General features: G+C 39.7%; 1 protein-coding gene across 1 annotated transcript in view; it reads right to left on the bottom strand.

Annotated features, from left to right (window-relative positions):
- The window catches only part of LOC100496743 (vacuolar protein 8), a 49,443-nt gene that overhangs the window by 1,561 nt on the left and 30,058 nt on the right, over positions 1-17,824 (bottom strand). The window contains exons 8-13 of the mRNA XM_031902262.1: positions 16,925-16,970; positions 15,846-15,979; positions 14,825-14,953; positions 12,966-13,080; positions 9,506-9,640; positions 7,850-7,975 (exon numbers count right to left, since the gene is read on the bottom strand). Coding sequence (XP_031758122.1) covers positions 7,850-7,975; positions 9,506-9,640; positions 12,966-13,080; positions 14,825-14,953; positions 15,846-15,979; positions 16,925-16,970 — 685 coding nt within the window. The remainder of the gene's footprint in view (positions 1-7,849; positions 7,976-9,505; positions 9,641-12,965; positions 13,081-14,824; positions 14,954-15,845; positions 15,980-16,924; positions 16,971-17,824) is intronic.

Genomic DNA, 17,824 nt, shown 5'->3' with positions numbered 1-17,824 from the left:
TTTAGGTGCTTGGCCATATTATCTGCATGCATAATCAAAATTGTTACCGGTATTTGCCTTAATTTTTTTCTATGTCTAAAATGAGATGTTATTAGTCAATGTGTAAACACTATCGGCTTGTTTTTTAGTAGAATAAAGATGGCCATACATGGACCAATAGAAGCTGCTGATGGGCCAAGTCAACTGCTTATTGGCCCATGTACTGGGCCCTCAAACTGTCTTGTCAGGACGAGGACCACGTGGGCTCCTTAATGCAGTCCGTACCCTAATGGCTTGTATCTCCATCATTGTGATCGGATCTTTTGGCCCCAGGTCCAAAACGATTGGATCAGCCAGACATCTTTCAGTATATAGCCACTTTAAGAGCTTGTGTATCAGGGTATCCAGATCTTTTGTTTCCCCATTATTCAAGTTAGTATTTGCATAAAACTGTAAAGGAGCCTGTGACAGAGGATTAGATACTCTATCTTTACGCACAGTATAGGGCAGTGATGCCCAACCAGTGGCTCACAAGCATTATGTTGCTGAACAACCCCTTGGATGTTGCTCCCAGTGGCCTCAATGTAGGTGCTTAATTTTGAATTTCTGGCTTGAAGGCTAGTATTTGTTGCATATAAACCAAGTGTGCTGCCAAACAGAGTCTCCTGAAAGCTGCTAGTCCACATAGAGGATGCAATATAGCAAATAACAGCCCTTTTATAGCATAAACTTACAGGTTAACTCCCCCATTTAGAACCTCAGAAGGGATTAAAGTAACAATAGACATTGTGAGATTTAGTGATTTTGCAACCTGGGAGTATAAAACCTCCATTTAAAGGGGCACTGTCGGAATCTGCTTAACTTGGCTGTTCTGACAGGCAGCTTGTGTTCTGAGCAGAAAGTAGTGGGATGTCTTGAGTGATCTAAAGTTATCCTCACCAGCCCATCTTTCCTATCTGATAAAAAACCTGGAAAAGACTTTCAAGAAGGTCTAAAAATTCAACCCAATTCACCCTTACATTGTCTTACACTTTCTGTCTCAGTCACCTGAGTCACTTTCAAACACATAGAACTTTATTTTTTGGTTATTTATGAGAAAACCATAAAAGAAGCCACATATCATTTGCTTTTTTGAGTAGCAGCAATCAAGTTATTTAGCACAAATGCCCAGCAATTGGAAACATACATGCCAAGTGAGTTGATAGGTGATGCTTCAGGGCATTTACTTGCACATTCCCATAAAACTATAATTTGCCTTTTGTATAACTTGAATAAATGTTGGAGTAACAGTAACTTGCGCTACTGTTTGTGCAATAACATGTTTGTATGTATGCAAGCTTATCCATAAACAGCCATTTCTTAAAAATACATGGGCTGGCTATATCAGAGTAAGTGCTACAGACTGACCAGATGCGCCTTATTAGGCTAATATTGAAAAACGCTTGCCGAGAATATGTGCCATACGCTCAAAACTACCCCTTCCTCTGCCTGCACCCGAATGAATTGTATACGCTCGGGTGCAGGCCCATGTAGCCGATATCCTCCTTAAAATGCTAGAAAATTCAAAGTCTCGTGTTTTTATGTGGATGTGCCTGCACGCAAGCATATTCAATTCATTCGGGTGCAGGCACAGGTAGAGGGAATTTTAAGTGTACATTGCGTATTCTCGGCAAGCGTTTTTCGGCTTGCCGAAAATATGCACCATATGCTCCGCGGGCATTAACCTTAGACTCATATAACTAAACATATACATACACCAATCATAAACTATTTACATGAACATAGGAGAAAAATTACATTTGTTGGTCATAAACTTTACTACTGGTTTTGTACATGCTAAACACCAATGTTGTGGAAACTGCCCATGCTCACATACTCCTATCTGAAAAAAATATTAAATAAATTAGTCATGTTTGGACTCATTTGGTAGCTGATACTAAATTAACACCTGTAACCTGTTATTTAGGCTGCAAAAAAGAAACAGGTCCACACAGCTAATGCCACGCGTAGCGTATGGCGCATATTTTTGGCAAGCTGAAAAACACTTGCCATAAATATGCGCCATACGCTTTGTATTGCATTATCCTAAAGTCCAACCTTTTTGTTTAAATCAAATCTGCCTAACTGCATGTTGAAGTATTTCCAGCTTGCCTTAGAGGAGATTCCTTGTTTATTCCAAGAGGGACATCAGACCACTCCCTGGATATATTTAGTACTAAGAGCTAATTTTAGTAACCCCTACTTAAACCTAATGTATAACCACAGAGATAATTGCACAACTTCACACCTCTCACTGTAAAAAAAACATTTTTTGAATTAAGATGAAACCTCATTTCTTCTAATCTGAATGGGTGCTCTCGCATTTGCTGAAAGAACAAATCAGTAAATAAAACATTTGAAATATAATATACTGTATGGACCCCTTATATATTTATACATAGTTATCATATCTCTCCTTAGGGCCTGTTGTCTTAACTGGTGGCTGCCCTTGTAATTATACTGTTGATGTATCATATATGGATTCTGGAATGAAAAATATATTTGAGGCTATAAATAAAGGTAAACTCTGAAGGTGGCCTGCACGGACCGATAAAAGCTGATGATGATCTGAGTTTTTGTAGATTATCGGCCTGTGTATGGGGCTCTTTAGACGGGCCTGCTTGACTGATATCTAGCCGAAACAGATGTTGATTGGGCGGGTTTAAAAATCCTGTCGGGACAAGGAGCGCATTAGCGAGCTAATGTGGTCCTCATCCTAATGACCTGTATCTCATCAATGTGATTAAATATTGCACACCATAATGAAGACATGTCACTTGGTGACGTGCAAGCTTACAAAGGGAGAAGCAAAGGCAAAAGGAGAAGGAAAGGCAAAGTCACTTGGGGGTGCCAAAATGTTAGGCACCCCCAAGTGACTTCAATCGCCTACCTTTTACCCCGGGCTGGTGCCCCTGTTAGGAGAGAACAGCACAGCCCGGGGTAGCTGCCAGCGCTTCCTCGTTCCTGTCTCGCCACGCGCGCATGCGCAGTAGAGTGAAAAGCCAAACTTTAACAGAGAAGTCGGCTTTTTACTCTACTGCACATGCAATTGTCTGGGACATTCGGCAGCAACGCGAGTAGGAAGAAGGAAGCGCTCTGGACAGGTACCCCGGGCTTGTGCTGTTTTCTCCTAACTGGCACCAGCCCGGGGTACAAGGTAGGCGATTTAAGTCACTTGGGGGTGCCTAACATTTTGGCACCCCCAAGTGACTTTGCCTTTCCTTCTCCTTTAAGTCCCCTTTGTAAGCTTGCACGTCACCAAGTGACATGACTTCCTTACTAGTTTATTATCCAGGCTAGGCATCACAGGATGTGACACCTTAACATATGGCTGACAGGGTCTAGACTTTAATTAATTCATATCTTAAGCTGACCTAGTTATCACTTCGGCCAATAGCACATGGGGCAGATTGTCAGCCTTCAGATAAGCGCAGGCTGGCAATCTGTCCTACGCTCAACAAATCTATTAACGAAAAAATCGCAGAAAATACGCACAGTTCTAAAAAAAAAATACAAATTTTTAGCATTTGGACTCATTCATACATTAATGAATAGGCCCCTTAGTGTTTGTTGGTGAATATTGCTGCGTGTGTCTGCACCCCAGGCTGATTCAGTGCTTCTGGGTGTAGGCACAACTAGATAGGAAGACTGTGTACAGAGGTTGGTTGTCAATGGTACATTCTCTATTTGGAGTAGATAGATATATATACATTGGAGACAAAGCAACTGCTCTCTAAGCGAATCGCTTGGAGATTATTATCAGATAATTATCAGTATACTATTTTTGTAGCTGTGACAAGTAGCTGCTACTAGTAGCTCTGTGTGTCTTCACCTTAAGAGCTTCACAAATTATACAGTTACAATCTCCCTGACCAAAATATGGATGAGTTCTGATTTGCTGACTTCAAGATAATCAAGCATCAGTATCTTGTTTTAGCCAAACAGGTAAATTTACTCTAGGGCTGTGACAGACAGGGAGATTAGTCGCCATTCAACAAATCTCCCTTGTCGCCGGCGACTAATCGCCCCGAAATGCCATCCCACCGGCTAGAATGTAAATCGCTGGTGGGATGGCATACACGGCGCCGCAATTTGCCGAAGTTGCCTTGAGAGGAAACTTCCGCAACTTCGGCAAATCACGCCGCCGCATATTCCATCCCAAGGGCAATTTACATTCTAGCCAGTGGGATGGCATTTCAGGGAGATTTGTTGCACGGCGACTAATCTCCCCGTCTGTCACAGCCCCTGTTGTTTCATCCTAAACAGCTATACAACCAGTATCCTTCAAAAAATTGCTAAAGACCCTTTCCAGGTGGCTTTTTTAGGTTATCTTGGTGTTAGATTACCTGCTTATTGCATTCTTTTTACATTCTTTCTGATAAAGTTTTTTTAGTTTTTACCTTTCCTCCCTTGATATCATACACTTGCAGATATGTATGCATAGCCCCCATACATAGTAGTGATCAAAATTTTTGTGGATTTTTCGGCAAAGTGAAATAGGACAGATTTGCTCATCACTACCTATACATAAAGAAGGAAGGACAGTGCAGTGTATTGGTGGCAAGACAGCCTGGACTAGGGGTATGACATAGTAACATAGTAACATAGTAAGTTGGGTTGAAAAAAGACATACGTCCATCAAGTTCAACCATAATGCCTATATATAACCTGCCTAACTACTAGTTGATCCAGAGGAAGGCAAAAAACCCCATCTGAAGCCTCTCTAATTTGCCCCAGAGGGGAAAAAATTCCTTCCTGACTCCAAGATGGCAATCGGACCAGTCCCTGGATCAACTAGTACTAAGAGCTATCTCCCATAACCCTGTATTCCCTCACTTGCTAAGAATCCATCCAGCCCCTTCTTAAAGTTATATAATGTATCAGCCAACACGACTGATTCGGGGAGGGAATTCCAGAACCTCACAGCTCTCACTGTAAAAAATCCTTTCCGAATATTTAAATGGAACCTCCCTTCTTCTAAACGGAGTGGGTGCCCTCGTGTCCGTTGGAAGGACCTACTGGTAAATAAACCATTAGAAAGGTTATTATATGATCCCCTTATATATTTATACATAGTTATCATGTCACCTCTTAAGCGCCTCTTCTCCAGTGTAAACAGACCCAACTTGGCCAGTCTTTCTTCATAACTGAGACTTTCCATACCCTTTACCAGCTTAGTTGCCCTTCTCTGGACCCTCTCTAACTCAGTAATGTCCCGTTTGAGCACTGGAGACCAAAACTGAACAGCATATTCTAGATGGGGCCTTACCAGTGCTCTGTAAAGGGGAAGAATAACCCCCTCCTCCCGTGAATCTATACCCCTTTTAATACAGCTCAAAACCTTGTTTGCCCTTGCAGCTGCTGCCTGGCATTGCTTGCTACAGCCAAGTTTATTATCTACAAGGACTCCAAGGTCCTTCTCCATTATGGATTTGCCTAGTGCAGTCCCATTAAGGGTATACGGGGCTTGCATATTTTTACATCCCAGGTGCATGACCTTACATTTATCCACATTAAATCTCATCTGCCACTTAGCTGCCCAGATTGCCAGTTGGTCAAGATCCTGCTGCAGGGATGTCACATCCTGGATAGAATTGACTGGTCTGCAGAGTTTTGTGTCATCTGCAAACACTGAAACATTACTCATAATACCCTCCCCTAAGTCATTTATGAACAAATTAAACAAAAGTGGACCCAGTACAGAACCCTGAGGGACCCCACTGAGGACCTTATTCCAAGTAGAGAATGTACCATTAACAACCACCCTCTGTACCCGATCCTGTAGCCAGTTTTCTATCCATGTGCAAGGAGAGGTACCTGCCTAGCACCCCCACAATGTTGCACCATAGGTTGGTGCCTCTTTTGCCTACACCTAGGGGCACATTTACTAATCCACGAACGTCCGAAAAGCGCCCAAATGCGTTTTTTTCGTAATGACCGGTATTTTGCGTTTTTTCGTAAATTGTCGCAACTTTTTCGTAGCCATTACGACTTGCTCGTAAATTGTTGCGACTTTTTCGTAGCCATTACGCCTTGCTCGTAAATTGTCGCAACTTTTTCGTAGCCATTACTACTTGCTCGTAAATTGTAGCAACTTTTTCCTAGCCGTCGTGCAGAGTACGAAAGTTTCAGATTCATTCAAGCTTCAGTATCGTCGTAATGGCTATGAAAAAGTTGCGACAATTTACGAGCAAGTCGTAATGACTACGAAAAAGTTGCGACAATTTATGAGCAAGTTGTAAAGGCCCTGAACATGAGTACTTTTTATCCACTATAGGTGAAAAGGCAAACGTTCACACACAAAAAATACATGCACAAAATAGATACACAGAAAATGCCCTTTAGAGAGAGAAAAACACATGCACTCTTTCAAATGGAAATATAACCATTCTCTCTCATACAATAGAGAAACACAAATATTCCCATACACCCATACCCTTGCTATGAGTAGATGCACAAACATATATTTACTGAGGAGTGGTATATTAAAACTTTAAGTCTGACACCATTTTGTGTTAGTTTGTTTATTAATTTATTAGTTGATTATGAATTTGAATATTTATGCAATTTATGTGCTCTGGCTGAGCAGAGCAAGAGCAACTTCGAAACTATGTAGCCTTTGTACATCAAGGTATGTTGGAAAGCACAGATTTTGCTTATTAAAAGCTGGAAGTACTTTTTGGTTGTCAGCTGATAGCTTGTTAGTTTAAAACCACTTAAAGCGCACCTAAAATTTAGGCTAATAAAGCAAGGATCATAGCATGCACAATGCTGCCCACAGAGGGAGTTCAGAGGACCCATTTTGTTTACTTTGGTTAAGGCTCATTGCATAGGTCAGTTTTTCAGTTAGTCAGTGAGAATAAGGTATTTGTACACAGGCTGATACATCTGCAGACAAAGAATGTTCTATGCACCTATGTTCAGGGGCGGGCCAAGGCAACCCGGTCGGCCACCTCCCCCCTGCCCCCCCAACAGCGCGCCAAAGCACATAGCAATAGGGCGGGGGGTGCAATCTGAACTGTCATTGCCTTCACTGCTAATGACAAGCAGCGGGGGCAATGTCAAAGTAGCACGGACTAGAGGTAGGCAGGAGAGGCTGCCTGGTGCCCCCCAATCGTTGGCCCTAGGCAGCTGTCTCTTCTGCCTACCCCTAGTTCCGGCCCTGCCTATGTTACCTAAGTGGAGGGATCTAATGTGTGCCCTGCCCACAATTATAAGCTTTACCAACTGGTATAATAAGGCTGGCCCTCCTGCATGAGTGCCTGTAGTAGTGCCTCATGCAGTCCAATCCTCCCATACACTCTGTATTCAAGGCCAGAACTAGAGGTAGGCAGAAGAGGCACCTACCTAGGGCACAACAATGAGGGGGTGCCAGACAGGTCTCACCTCTCCTGCTACCCATAGTTTGCGCTCCCTTGTCATTGCCCCTGCCGATTGTCATTACATGGTGGGGGCTATGACATCCCCCCTGGCGACAGCATTGCACATTAACACAAGTGGGGGGGAGGGAGGTTGCAGGGGCGATGTCGCCGGCTGGGTTGCCTAGGGCTTGGCCCTCCCCTGTCTGTCTTAGAGAAAAGTGCCCACTCTTACCAGATGGCAAAAAAAAAAGCTCGGGAAAAAAAATCTAAAAACTATGCTTCCTGCCAGTAGGGATGCAATTTAGTGAAAACAAAAAAAAGTGTTGGATGCCCACTGCACCTCGCCCCAATTCAAGCACTGTTCCTATGTCAATTTGTTTGACATAATGTATGTCTGTGTATTTGCAGCCAAACAGTATTTAATTACATGAAACTATTTCCTAAAGTAAATTATAAACTGATTACCGTACCTTCACTCAAAGTGCAAAGTGTGGCAATACTGAGCTGCTGAAATCGTAGTTCCGGATGGCTAAGAAAACACATGAGGTAGTGCTGAACATCCTTTATTAAAAATTTCAACTCTGCTGATATTTTTCCTGCATACAAAAAGACAATAAACAATGAGTGCTGGTATATCTTATTTTTCCACGTACAAAATTTAGATTAAAGTAATGTCCACATATGAAATAAAATACTGTTTAGTCATTTTAGTTTCAAGAAAGATCCTTTGATCCATAATGATATCAACTGCTGCAAAGGAACAACTCATCTTCATCTGTTGAGATTATCATTATTACCATGTATTCATAAGGTGGCAACATATTCCACAACCCTGTACATTCTTTCAGGTGGGCCTTCGCTGTATTGTGTTGAGAAATTGACTTCACATACAGACCTTGATCTCTCAATAATTTGAAGGCAGTGGTTCTTGCAACAAATACCTATTTTTTGTAGTTACAATAATAGTTTAAGTTTAATTGCTGGATCTTGCAATTTCTTTGGTAGTACTACTCAGATACAAAAACATACACTTCATAGGGTCTGAAGGTACTTTGATAATGTTACACAGGTACAGTGTTAACCCAGAGGTAGTACTCACTTATGGGTTAACTGGTCCCCAGAGCTAGTAAATGCTCACAGTGGTGCTGTACTCCAGAAATCTCCTCCTATTTCTAAGCATAACCGATTGAGTCCCTAAACTCAGATTCACTTTTTTGATAATCCTACCTGGTTTGATGCCACATCCTGGAAGGAAATAATTGGGCTGCACAGATGACACAAAACTATGCAGCCCAATTATTTCCTTCCAGGACTTGGCATCCTTGCAACAGGATCTTAACAAACTAGCAATCTGGGATGCTAAGTGGCAGATTATAAATGTTGATAAATGTAAAATCTGCAAATATGTTGGGATTGTTTTAACTGGAAAAGATGTGCTTAGGGAAAAATATGATAACTATGTATAAATAAATAAAGGGGACCATAAGGGAGTTCAATTACATTAAAAGAAAGGAGTTACATCTTAATATTCAAAAAGGGTTTTACAATGAGAGATGTAGAATTATTTCCCTGTAGTGGTTGTTGTACTGGAGTTATAGATAGTTTCAAGAAGCAGTTGGATGTCATTTTTAGCAAGTGAGAAAATAAAGGGCAAAAATTGGTGTTTAGACTGGTCCCCCCCAAACTGGAGAGGCTATAGATTAGGCTTTTCACTTTCTTCTGGATCAACTATCAGTTTTTCAGGTTTCATTTTGATAAGAATGATGAACTTGGATATATCAGCCTAAAGTACTATCTCAATATGGCTAAAGGTAGGGTTAAAAGGGGGATAGTGTGGTCAGTGGCATTACATGAGTCAGCTAGGTCCCCCCAGCAAAAAATTGATGACCTGCACCTTCTAAAAGGTGTTCATTTGGGAAGTCTACATAATACAGGCAGGTTCTAAAATATCACGTTATAATTTGTAATCACAGTCTACTTTTTAAGACCACAAGGCCCTTGCCATCCCTTAGGGTAATGGCTCAAAAAATGCAGAAAATCTTGTCAAATTGCAAGTACCACATACACAATTTACCATTATAGTAGCCATAGTAATAAAATATTATGTTCCAATAGCACCATATTACCATAATGTGAAAGTTGCTTGATAACAGAGGCTGCATGGAAGGAGAGCTCTTTGTGCTCCACTAGTCCTGCCAGTTTCACCAGACATCTGATCAGTCCTTTGTCCTTTTTATCAATCAAACACTCCCTTGTGATGTCTGGAATGAGAAGAACTCTTTAGGAGAAAAAAAAACTGCACATAAATGTTGCAAACTTTTAAAGTCTAAGGCCCCTGCCAGATGGGGCGGATTCTCGGCAGGCCGAGAATCCACCCTTATGCTTCAAAAATGTATTGATGTGCCTGTACCTGAAGCAATCAAATTGGCCCAGTTGCAGACCCACAAAGCAGATTTTTGCGCATAACCGCATGCTCGAATATGCAGTTATGTGCTGAAATCTATAGAATCCGTGTGGCAGGGGCCTTATTTGTATATACACACACATATATGTATATTTTCTCAGATGAAGTCTGCACACTAAACTGTTGAGGGTGCACGGTCAAAGCTTTAATTTATAGAGGATAAAGGACCAGCACTCCATGTATCATAAATAATAACTGTGTTTTTATTTCACCATCATGCTGAAAAAGTTTCTGTCCCAGCAGGGTAAAATCATATGCCACCTGCTTTTATATATATGCCTCCAAAACAAAAAGAGTATATCCTCCTATATTTACTGCCCAGTTACTCATTCAGCCATGTTTCAGCTATTCCTTCTATCATACCAGCCATGGTATGCATATTTCTTGCATATTTCTAATCATCATGGACTTAAACAAACACTGAACAGACTTTTAGTATACTATGGAGAAATAGTACATTGGCAAGGTGGTTAGGATTGTTGCCATGCAGTACCCCTGGGCATGAGCCTCTGTAAATGACTAAATGCATTTTATATAGAGTTTGATGTTGCCTATGTGACTTACCTGTAGGAGGTGGATTTTATAGGTGTATTGCTTTAAAACTTGACAATTGTGAACACACATGCTGAATGAATGACGACCTAAGCTGCATTAAATAATAAATATTTGCATTTATATTTATAATTTGACTTGTTTTTAAACACTTTGTAAAGCTTGTCAATAATAACCACATGTACTGTCAATAAAAACCATTAAAATGGGAGTTCGACAATAGAGCTTCTCCACAAAACTTAAAGGGAAACTATACCCCCAAACAATGTAGGTCCCTATAATAAATATATTGCATAAACAAGCACATATGTAAACCCCTACTGCATATAAATTAACAATTTTCATTAAAATATATATTTTTTTTAGTAGTACAGGTATGGGATCCCTTATCCGGAAACCCATTATCCAGTAAGCCAGACAGCCTGTCTACCATAGACTCCATTTTAATCAAATAATTCAGAATTTTAAAACTGATTTTCATTTCCAAAACAATCCTATTGGGTTTAATTAATGGTTTATTGATTTTTTAGTAGATTTAAGGTATGGAGATCCAAATTACAGAAAGACCCCTTATCCAGAATACCCTTGGTCCCGAGCATTCGGGATAAGGGGTCCTATATCTGTATGTGCAATTCATAGGCGAAGGGTGACTTTTTTGTTTGGGGAGGCTAAAGATAGGCCATACATAGACTGACCTACAGCTAATGTGAGACTTAGTGGATTCGCTGCTGGTGTAAGAAATTAACCTCCCAACTATCTCTTGTCATTCCCACTGACTTCCAAGGATTCTGTACAAAAGGGCGAGTGGTGGTGCTTTTTTTTTTTTTTACCCTAAAATGCTTAGGATGTAAAAGTATTCATACATGCACTTCTGTGAGGGGATCTACAAACATTTGTGTTTGTGATCAGTTAGCTTAAAGGGGTAGTTCACCTTTAAATTCACTTTTAATATAATGTAGACATTGATATTCTGAGACAATTTACAATTGGTTCTCTTTTATTTTTAATGGTTTTTCAGTTATTTAGCTTTTTGTTCAGCAGCTCTCCATTTGGTAATTTAGCAGCTATTTGGCTGTTAGGATCTTATTTACCCTAGCAACCAGGTAGTGGTTTAAACAAGAGATGGGAATATGAATAGTTAAGGGGCCTGCATGGAAAAATAAGTAATAAAAAAATTATAATAATAATAAAATTGTAGCCTCACAGAGCAATAATTTTTGGCCCCCATATGAAATCTGGAAAGAGGCTGAAGAGAAAGGCAAATTATTCAAAAAAAATTAATTAGGAAGACCAATTGCAAAGTTGCTAGGAATAGGCCATTTTATAACATACTAAAAGTTAACTTAAAAATGATCCACCCCTTTTGATGTGTTTACGTTCGTTTTATAGCAAGAAAGGCAGTGGGTAATGACACTCCAGGCACATTATATACAGTGAGGCGCAGTCTGTATTTACAAAACCAGCACATTATATGCAGTGAGAAGCAGTGGGTACTGATGGCAGATATTCAGGCCCTGGCACTATAACACTGGCACGGATACACAACATTGGCTCCACTGTAACTAACTGGAAATGAACAAAACAATGACAAAAAAAATAGTAAGTGCAAAAAACAACAATAACAAATATATAAAAGCACAATGAGCTTTTTCAGGGGGAAAGAGTTAACTTACCATCCATCTGTTAGGACAGGTGATAGATTATAAATTAATATAGATGTCGGGCAAAACGCAATTTAATGTCAGCTAGTGATTCAGCCTTTAGTACTGTATAGTACCTGTGGGAGTGGGATGAAATCTGCTGCAAAAGTTCAGAGTTGGTTCTCAGGTAAAGTTTACAGTCTGCAGATTCTTCTTTTCAGTCTTCATTTCTGCACTGCCTTCAGTTTTTAATATCTCCCAAGCCCTGTCTGCATCTGTGCTTTGATTGGTCAATGTTACTATCTGTCAAGAAAGCTGTGCTCTGATTGGAGAATCCACAAGAAGAAAGATCCAATCAGAGCACAGCAGAACAGGCTTGCAGGAACAGAAGATTTCCAGGACAGTGCAGAAACAGAGTGAGGTTTTTTTTTTTTTTTTTAATGTGCCAAGCAGGTTTGGGGAGGCTTAGCCTTATTGAAAATCCGCCTATGGTGCTATTAGAAAATTGCAATTTTAAGAATTAAGGGCCGCCTCCTGGGATCATAAGATTCACAGTGCACACAAACAAGCCAAGGCACACATACATGCTGGGTCACATCAGCCAATGAATGGACAGAGTTTTGTCTATTGCTCCCACACTTCTTCCTGTTACTGTTAGAGCTGCATTATTTCTGGTCATGTGATCTCTGAGGGAGCACACAGCCCATCACTAAATGGTAGATCAAGGGACAGGAAGTAAAAGGGCAATATTTACTAATATATATATATTTCAGTTTGGTGAGATTCTTTAATATGTCACTTAACATGATAATCTATCTGTTGGTTAAGTATTCATTCTGAGGGTATAGTTTTCCTTTAAAGGATTCCTTTGGGTTTAAGTAAATTAATTAAAATAATTATGAGCTAATTTTGTTGTAGAGAAAAATTTACCATGTTTAGCCAGCTCTGAGAGACATGATGCCAAATACTGTAAGGTTTCTTCTTCATTGTTAGGATCAAGGAGAGCTTGAAGCAATTCCTCAAAGCACTGGCTCTGTATGATCACCTGCAAATACAATGTTTTTACTAAGACTTAATGCATTTATCAACTATGACCACATTCTAAAGATGTGCCCTTGGGCCGCCAGTCTCCCTCCCCCGACATGCTGAAGGTAAGTTTAACTTGCGCACGCTCAGAGTAGGGGGTCAGGCAGGTCGCAAGCGGCTCTGTGCGGGGGTTGGCACGGCAGGGCCCCCTTGCGGGATCAGGTGCCCCTAGTGGGCCAGCAACCCCCAGTCAAATCTTTGTTACATTGGTATATATCTGTAGATATGACTAGAGTTGGGAATCAAACTAGCATATCCCTGTTTTTTTAATTAATAGGGATGTATGAACTTTAATATGAACTGAACATATATATGTAGGGGATCAGAGAACCCTGTCCCCTGTTTCTCAGTCTGTGATCTCCTCCAGCCTAGCTACAGCCTGGGGAGGGATCCGGTTGGCTGGCTGCCCCAGTGCACGTCTAGGAGAGGTGTGCCTAAGCTTTGGAGCCAAAAATCTAGGGGCGGGCCCAGCAGCTTATAAAGGGACCCTCTGCTGTTGTTTGCCAGTGAAGAGACAGAGATCCAGAGTGAGCAGTTAGCACAAACAGTGTGTGTTCAGACTGGAAAGGATAAAAGTCTGCTGGGCTGCCTGGGAATATAAAATCCTCTGTGGAACTCTGTGTGTGTGTCCCCTGGAGGAACAGGTATTGCAATTGCCTGCTACGTGGGAGCAGCCACCCCTTTCAACAGGGAAGGTACTCTGGGGCAGGTAGCGCTACCTGGAGGGACTAAAGAGCTCTTGGGGAAGGGACTGAACTGATTTAAGGGTTGGGGGTCTATCCGGATCTAAAGTGGGCTGGGCAAGTACAGAGACTGTGCCAGTGTGGATAGCCCTCCCAAGTTTCCTCAGGAAAGGATTATCAGTCACCCAAAAGCTGTTCTACTGTTTATGTCCAAAAGTTATATAAAGTTTAATATTGCTGCAAACCATGTGTGATTATTCCTAGTGGAAATCCCCTAGAGGTGTGTGTTCCTCAGTGTCCACTATGTGGAGGCACTGCGCTGTTCCCAGTTCCCAGTATCAATATTCTTTGAGAACACACATCTTCTGTGAAAATACAGCCCATATTAAGTGAATGTGCCAAGAAAGGGTTACATATATGAACTAACATATCTACGACAATTTAAAGGTCTTCAAAGAAGTAATTAATTTAATAGTTACATAAAGTGCCAATCAAGTTCAATCATTTTCTCAAACAAATGTAACCTAACATCCAGTTGATCCACAAAATTTTTTTAAATTTGCCTCCAATATACCTTACAATGGGAAACATTTTGTAACATAGATAAGGTTTAAAAAAAAAGATACAGGTCCAACAAGTTCAACCTCTTTCCTAAGTGAAACTGCTAGTTGATAAAAAAAGGAATGTGGAAAAAAACCCCACCCATCTCCAATTTGCCTCAGAGGGAAACTTATTCCTAACCCCAAGATGGCAATCAAATCCCTTCCTTATATGAGCTTTCTAAGAAAATCAGGAAAAGTGCAGCTGCACTCAGGTCAGGCCAAGCCTAGTGAGACCATAACTAATTAAACTATCTAACTGCAATCGGAGATGTGTTTGGATCAACATTGTACTAAGTATTGATATCAAAAATATTTCCACACTTGCTATAAAAGGCACCCAACCCCCCTTTTTTTTTTATTTGTGTAGCAAATGTATATGCAAGTAGAATAACTTTAGGGAGAGAATTCCATAGCTTACCTCTATGTTCTCAGACTGGCTCAAGTTCTGTATAGTGCAGGCTGCATGGACTACAACCACTGGATTGGTCCTCTCTCTCTGCATCAGCACTACTAGATGAGTAAGCAGTTCCTTACACAAGACAGCATTCTGGGGAAAAAAGGAATTCTGCATGTCTAGGGGGCTGATTTACTAACCCACGAATCCGACCCGAATTGGAAAAGTTCCGACTTGAAAACGAACATTTTGCGACTTTTTCGTATGTTTTGGGATTTTTTCGGCGTCTTTACGAATTTTTCGTTACCAATACGATTTTTGCGTAAAAACGCGAGTTTTTCGTAGCCTTTACGAAATTTGCGTAAAATCTTGCGATTTTTCCGTAGCGTTAAAACTTGCGCAAAAAGTTGCGCTTTTTTTGTAGCGTTAAAACTTACGCGAAACTTCGCACCTTTTAAGTTTTAACGCTACGAAAAAGGCGCAACTTTTCGCGTAAGTTTTAACGCTACGAAAAATCGCAAGATTTTACGCAAATTTCGTAAAGGCTACGAAAAACTCGCGTTTTTACGCAAAAATCGTATTGGTAACGAAAAATTCGTAAAGACGCCGAAAAAATCGCAAAACATACGAAAAAATCGCAAAATACCGATCTTTATGAAAAAAACGCAATCGGACTCATTTCGACCCGTTCGTGGGTTAGTAAATCAGCCCCTAGGTGTCTGTCCCAGAATAATAGGCTGGTCCCTGTTCAATTTTCCAACTGTGATCTGGTCTGGGAGAAAGTGTCAGGAGAAAGAACTGTTCTCATATTGCTCTTATATTGCTTCTGAAAGACATCAGAAACCCAAGAAAACTCTTCTAATGTCTCAGTTCTCTGACACCTGTTTATACAGTATCACAGTCAGAAACCAGCCAGCAGTTGATTCTGTTGTTACAAAATTCATTATAGTAGCAGTACATTTTCAGTACATCATCTTTTTCAAAAAGTAAATTGTGAAAATGCTTAGAATAGTAAGTTGACTCAGAGATGATTATATATATATACCATGTTTCCTGGAGGATGGGTCATAGTGCAGAGAAGAGTAATAGAAGCCTGTCGGACATCTTTACTGCTTGAGTTAAGCAAGATCAGTAGCAGGTGTATGATGTCCAGGGCGTGGATATGAGTCCGAATTTCAGCTAGTGATGAAAAATGATGCCGTCTTTTAGTTAGAAACAGCAGAATGTAGTAAAGTGTTAATTATTTTGCAACAGATCTACACCTCTACACCAATGGGCACGTTTACAAAGCAGGAAAAATAGTGCTGTTGGGGAGCTCCAAAAGAGGAGCCGTGTGAGAAAAAAACAAGATAAAATATAATATGGTGTGGTAATTCCAAATAAAAATACACTGCATGCTAAAGTTAAATTGGAACGCATCAGCCACAATGTCAACACACATCCACGCAGAGTCATTTGCACTTCTGCGCTTCCTTGAATACACGCAGCACAGAAGGTGTATTCGGGGAAGTGGGCCCTGCCTTGATTTCTAATTTGGTTTGAATTATTTTGGAGTTCCCCAACAGCACTGTTTTTCCTGAATTTTGATTTTAACTAGATATTTTTGAGATTTATTAATGGGTTTTCAACAGTACTCTATTTTTACAATATTGTTTCTTGAAAAGTTTTTCAGAAATGCTCCCTGAAAAAATCAAGTTTTTCAAAAATAACTCCCATAATTTATTAATGTTTAGTTAACTTTTTTTTGGCAAAAAAAAAAAATTGTCAGGTTTGATATATCGAGTACCATTGAGTTCTATGGAGGCTTAAAGTTTTGTCTTTTAAAATTTGTGATTTTCAAACGTAAACTTGAAATTTTTATACTAACGATAACAGCATTATCGTGACATTTTATAAATACAAAAATGATTGAGTTTAATTTGAATTTATACCATGTCGAGGTTATATGACTCTGAAGGAGAGAAAAAATGAATTTAAGTTAATCAGCCCCCAAATGTTAACTTGAACATTAACACATAAACACAAAATATTTGGAAGATTAACAGTGGCTACACAGCCTGAAGAAAAACCGAAAATCTTTAGATACATGCAAATAGATGCTTGAATATGCCCAAGTCTTCTTACCATTTGAAGCTAGGTTATTCAGACAAAGGCATGCTTGGCTTGATACCTGATTTATTTAGAAGGGGAAACACAACATGTAAATGTTTTATAATATAACATTATATGGTAGATGGAGTTACATCTACACACATTAAATTAAAAACTTTAAAATGCAAAAATGAATATTAGGCATGGGTTGAATGTGTACTATTTTATTTCATCCTTAGGATTATAATGTATTAATAATAGTTCTGTACATATGTATAATACCATACAATACAATACAATTAAATAACAAAAGTCCCTAAATGAAAGAGTGGAGAGCTTTCCTCCCAATATACAATATAACAGGTTCTGTATACACTGTATATTAAAATGAGTAATTTCTACTCTTAGCTGGCTACAAGTAGTATTCACTCAAGCTCATATATGAACACAAGGCAAATCTCCACCTAGGCAGTATCACATACACAAGTCCTATTTAATGTGCTTTTTTAAACAAAGGTGCTTGTAGGTATACCCTGTCCCATGGGCATGTCAACCCCAAAAATAATTTTTTGACTAATAAAAGAAAAGTTAATTCTAAGCAACTTTGCAATATACAGTCATTACATATTTATAATAGTTGTTTTACTTATTTGTATATATAACTGCCTGTCCTTTCTATTCTCTGCCCTGGTGGCTTTGGAATTTTTAACAATATAACAAACACCAGCAGATTTTACAGCCCTGACTTTCTGGAGGAGCCTGGCACAACATTGTTCAAAAAGTAACAACTACAAGTTCCAAAAATGCTGCTTTCTATAGTGATTACATTTAGAAATAACTTTAAAAGCGCTAATCATTTTTAATAAATTGATATTGGAAGGTTGCTTAGAATTATGTTTTCTTTTATTAGAATAAAAAAAATGAAAAATTATT

Source organism: Xenopus tropicalis, chromosome 5 (assembly GCF_000004195.4).
Source record: "Xenopus tropicalis strain Nigerian chromosome 5, UCB_Xtro_10.0, whole genome shotgun sequence".
Taxonomy (NCBI): Eukaryota; Metazoa; Chordata; class Amphibia; order Anura; family Pipidae; genus Xenopus; species Xenopus tropicalis.
The sequence above is the reverse complement of the archived record's forward strand: the minus strand, read 5'-3'. Positions and strand labels throughout refer to the sequence as shown.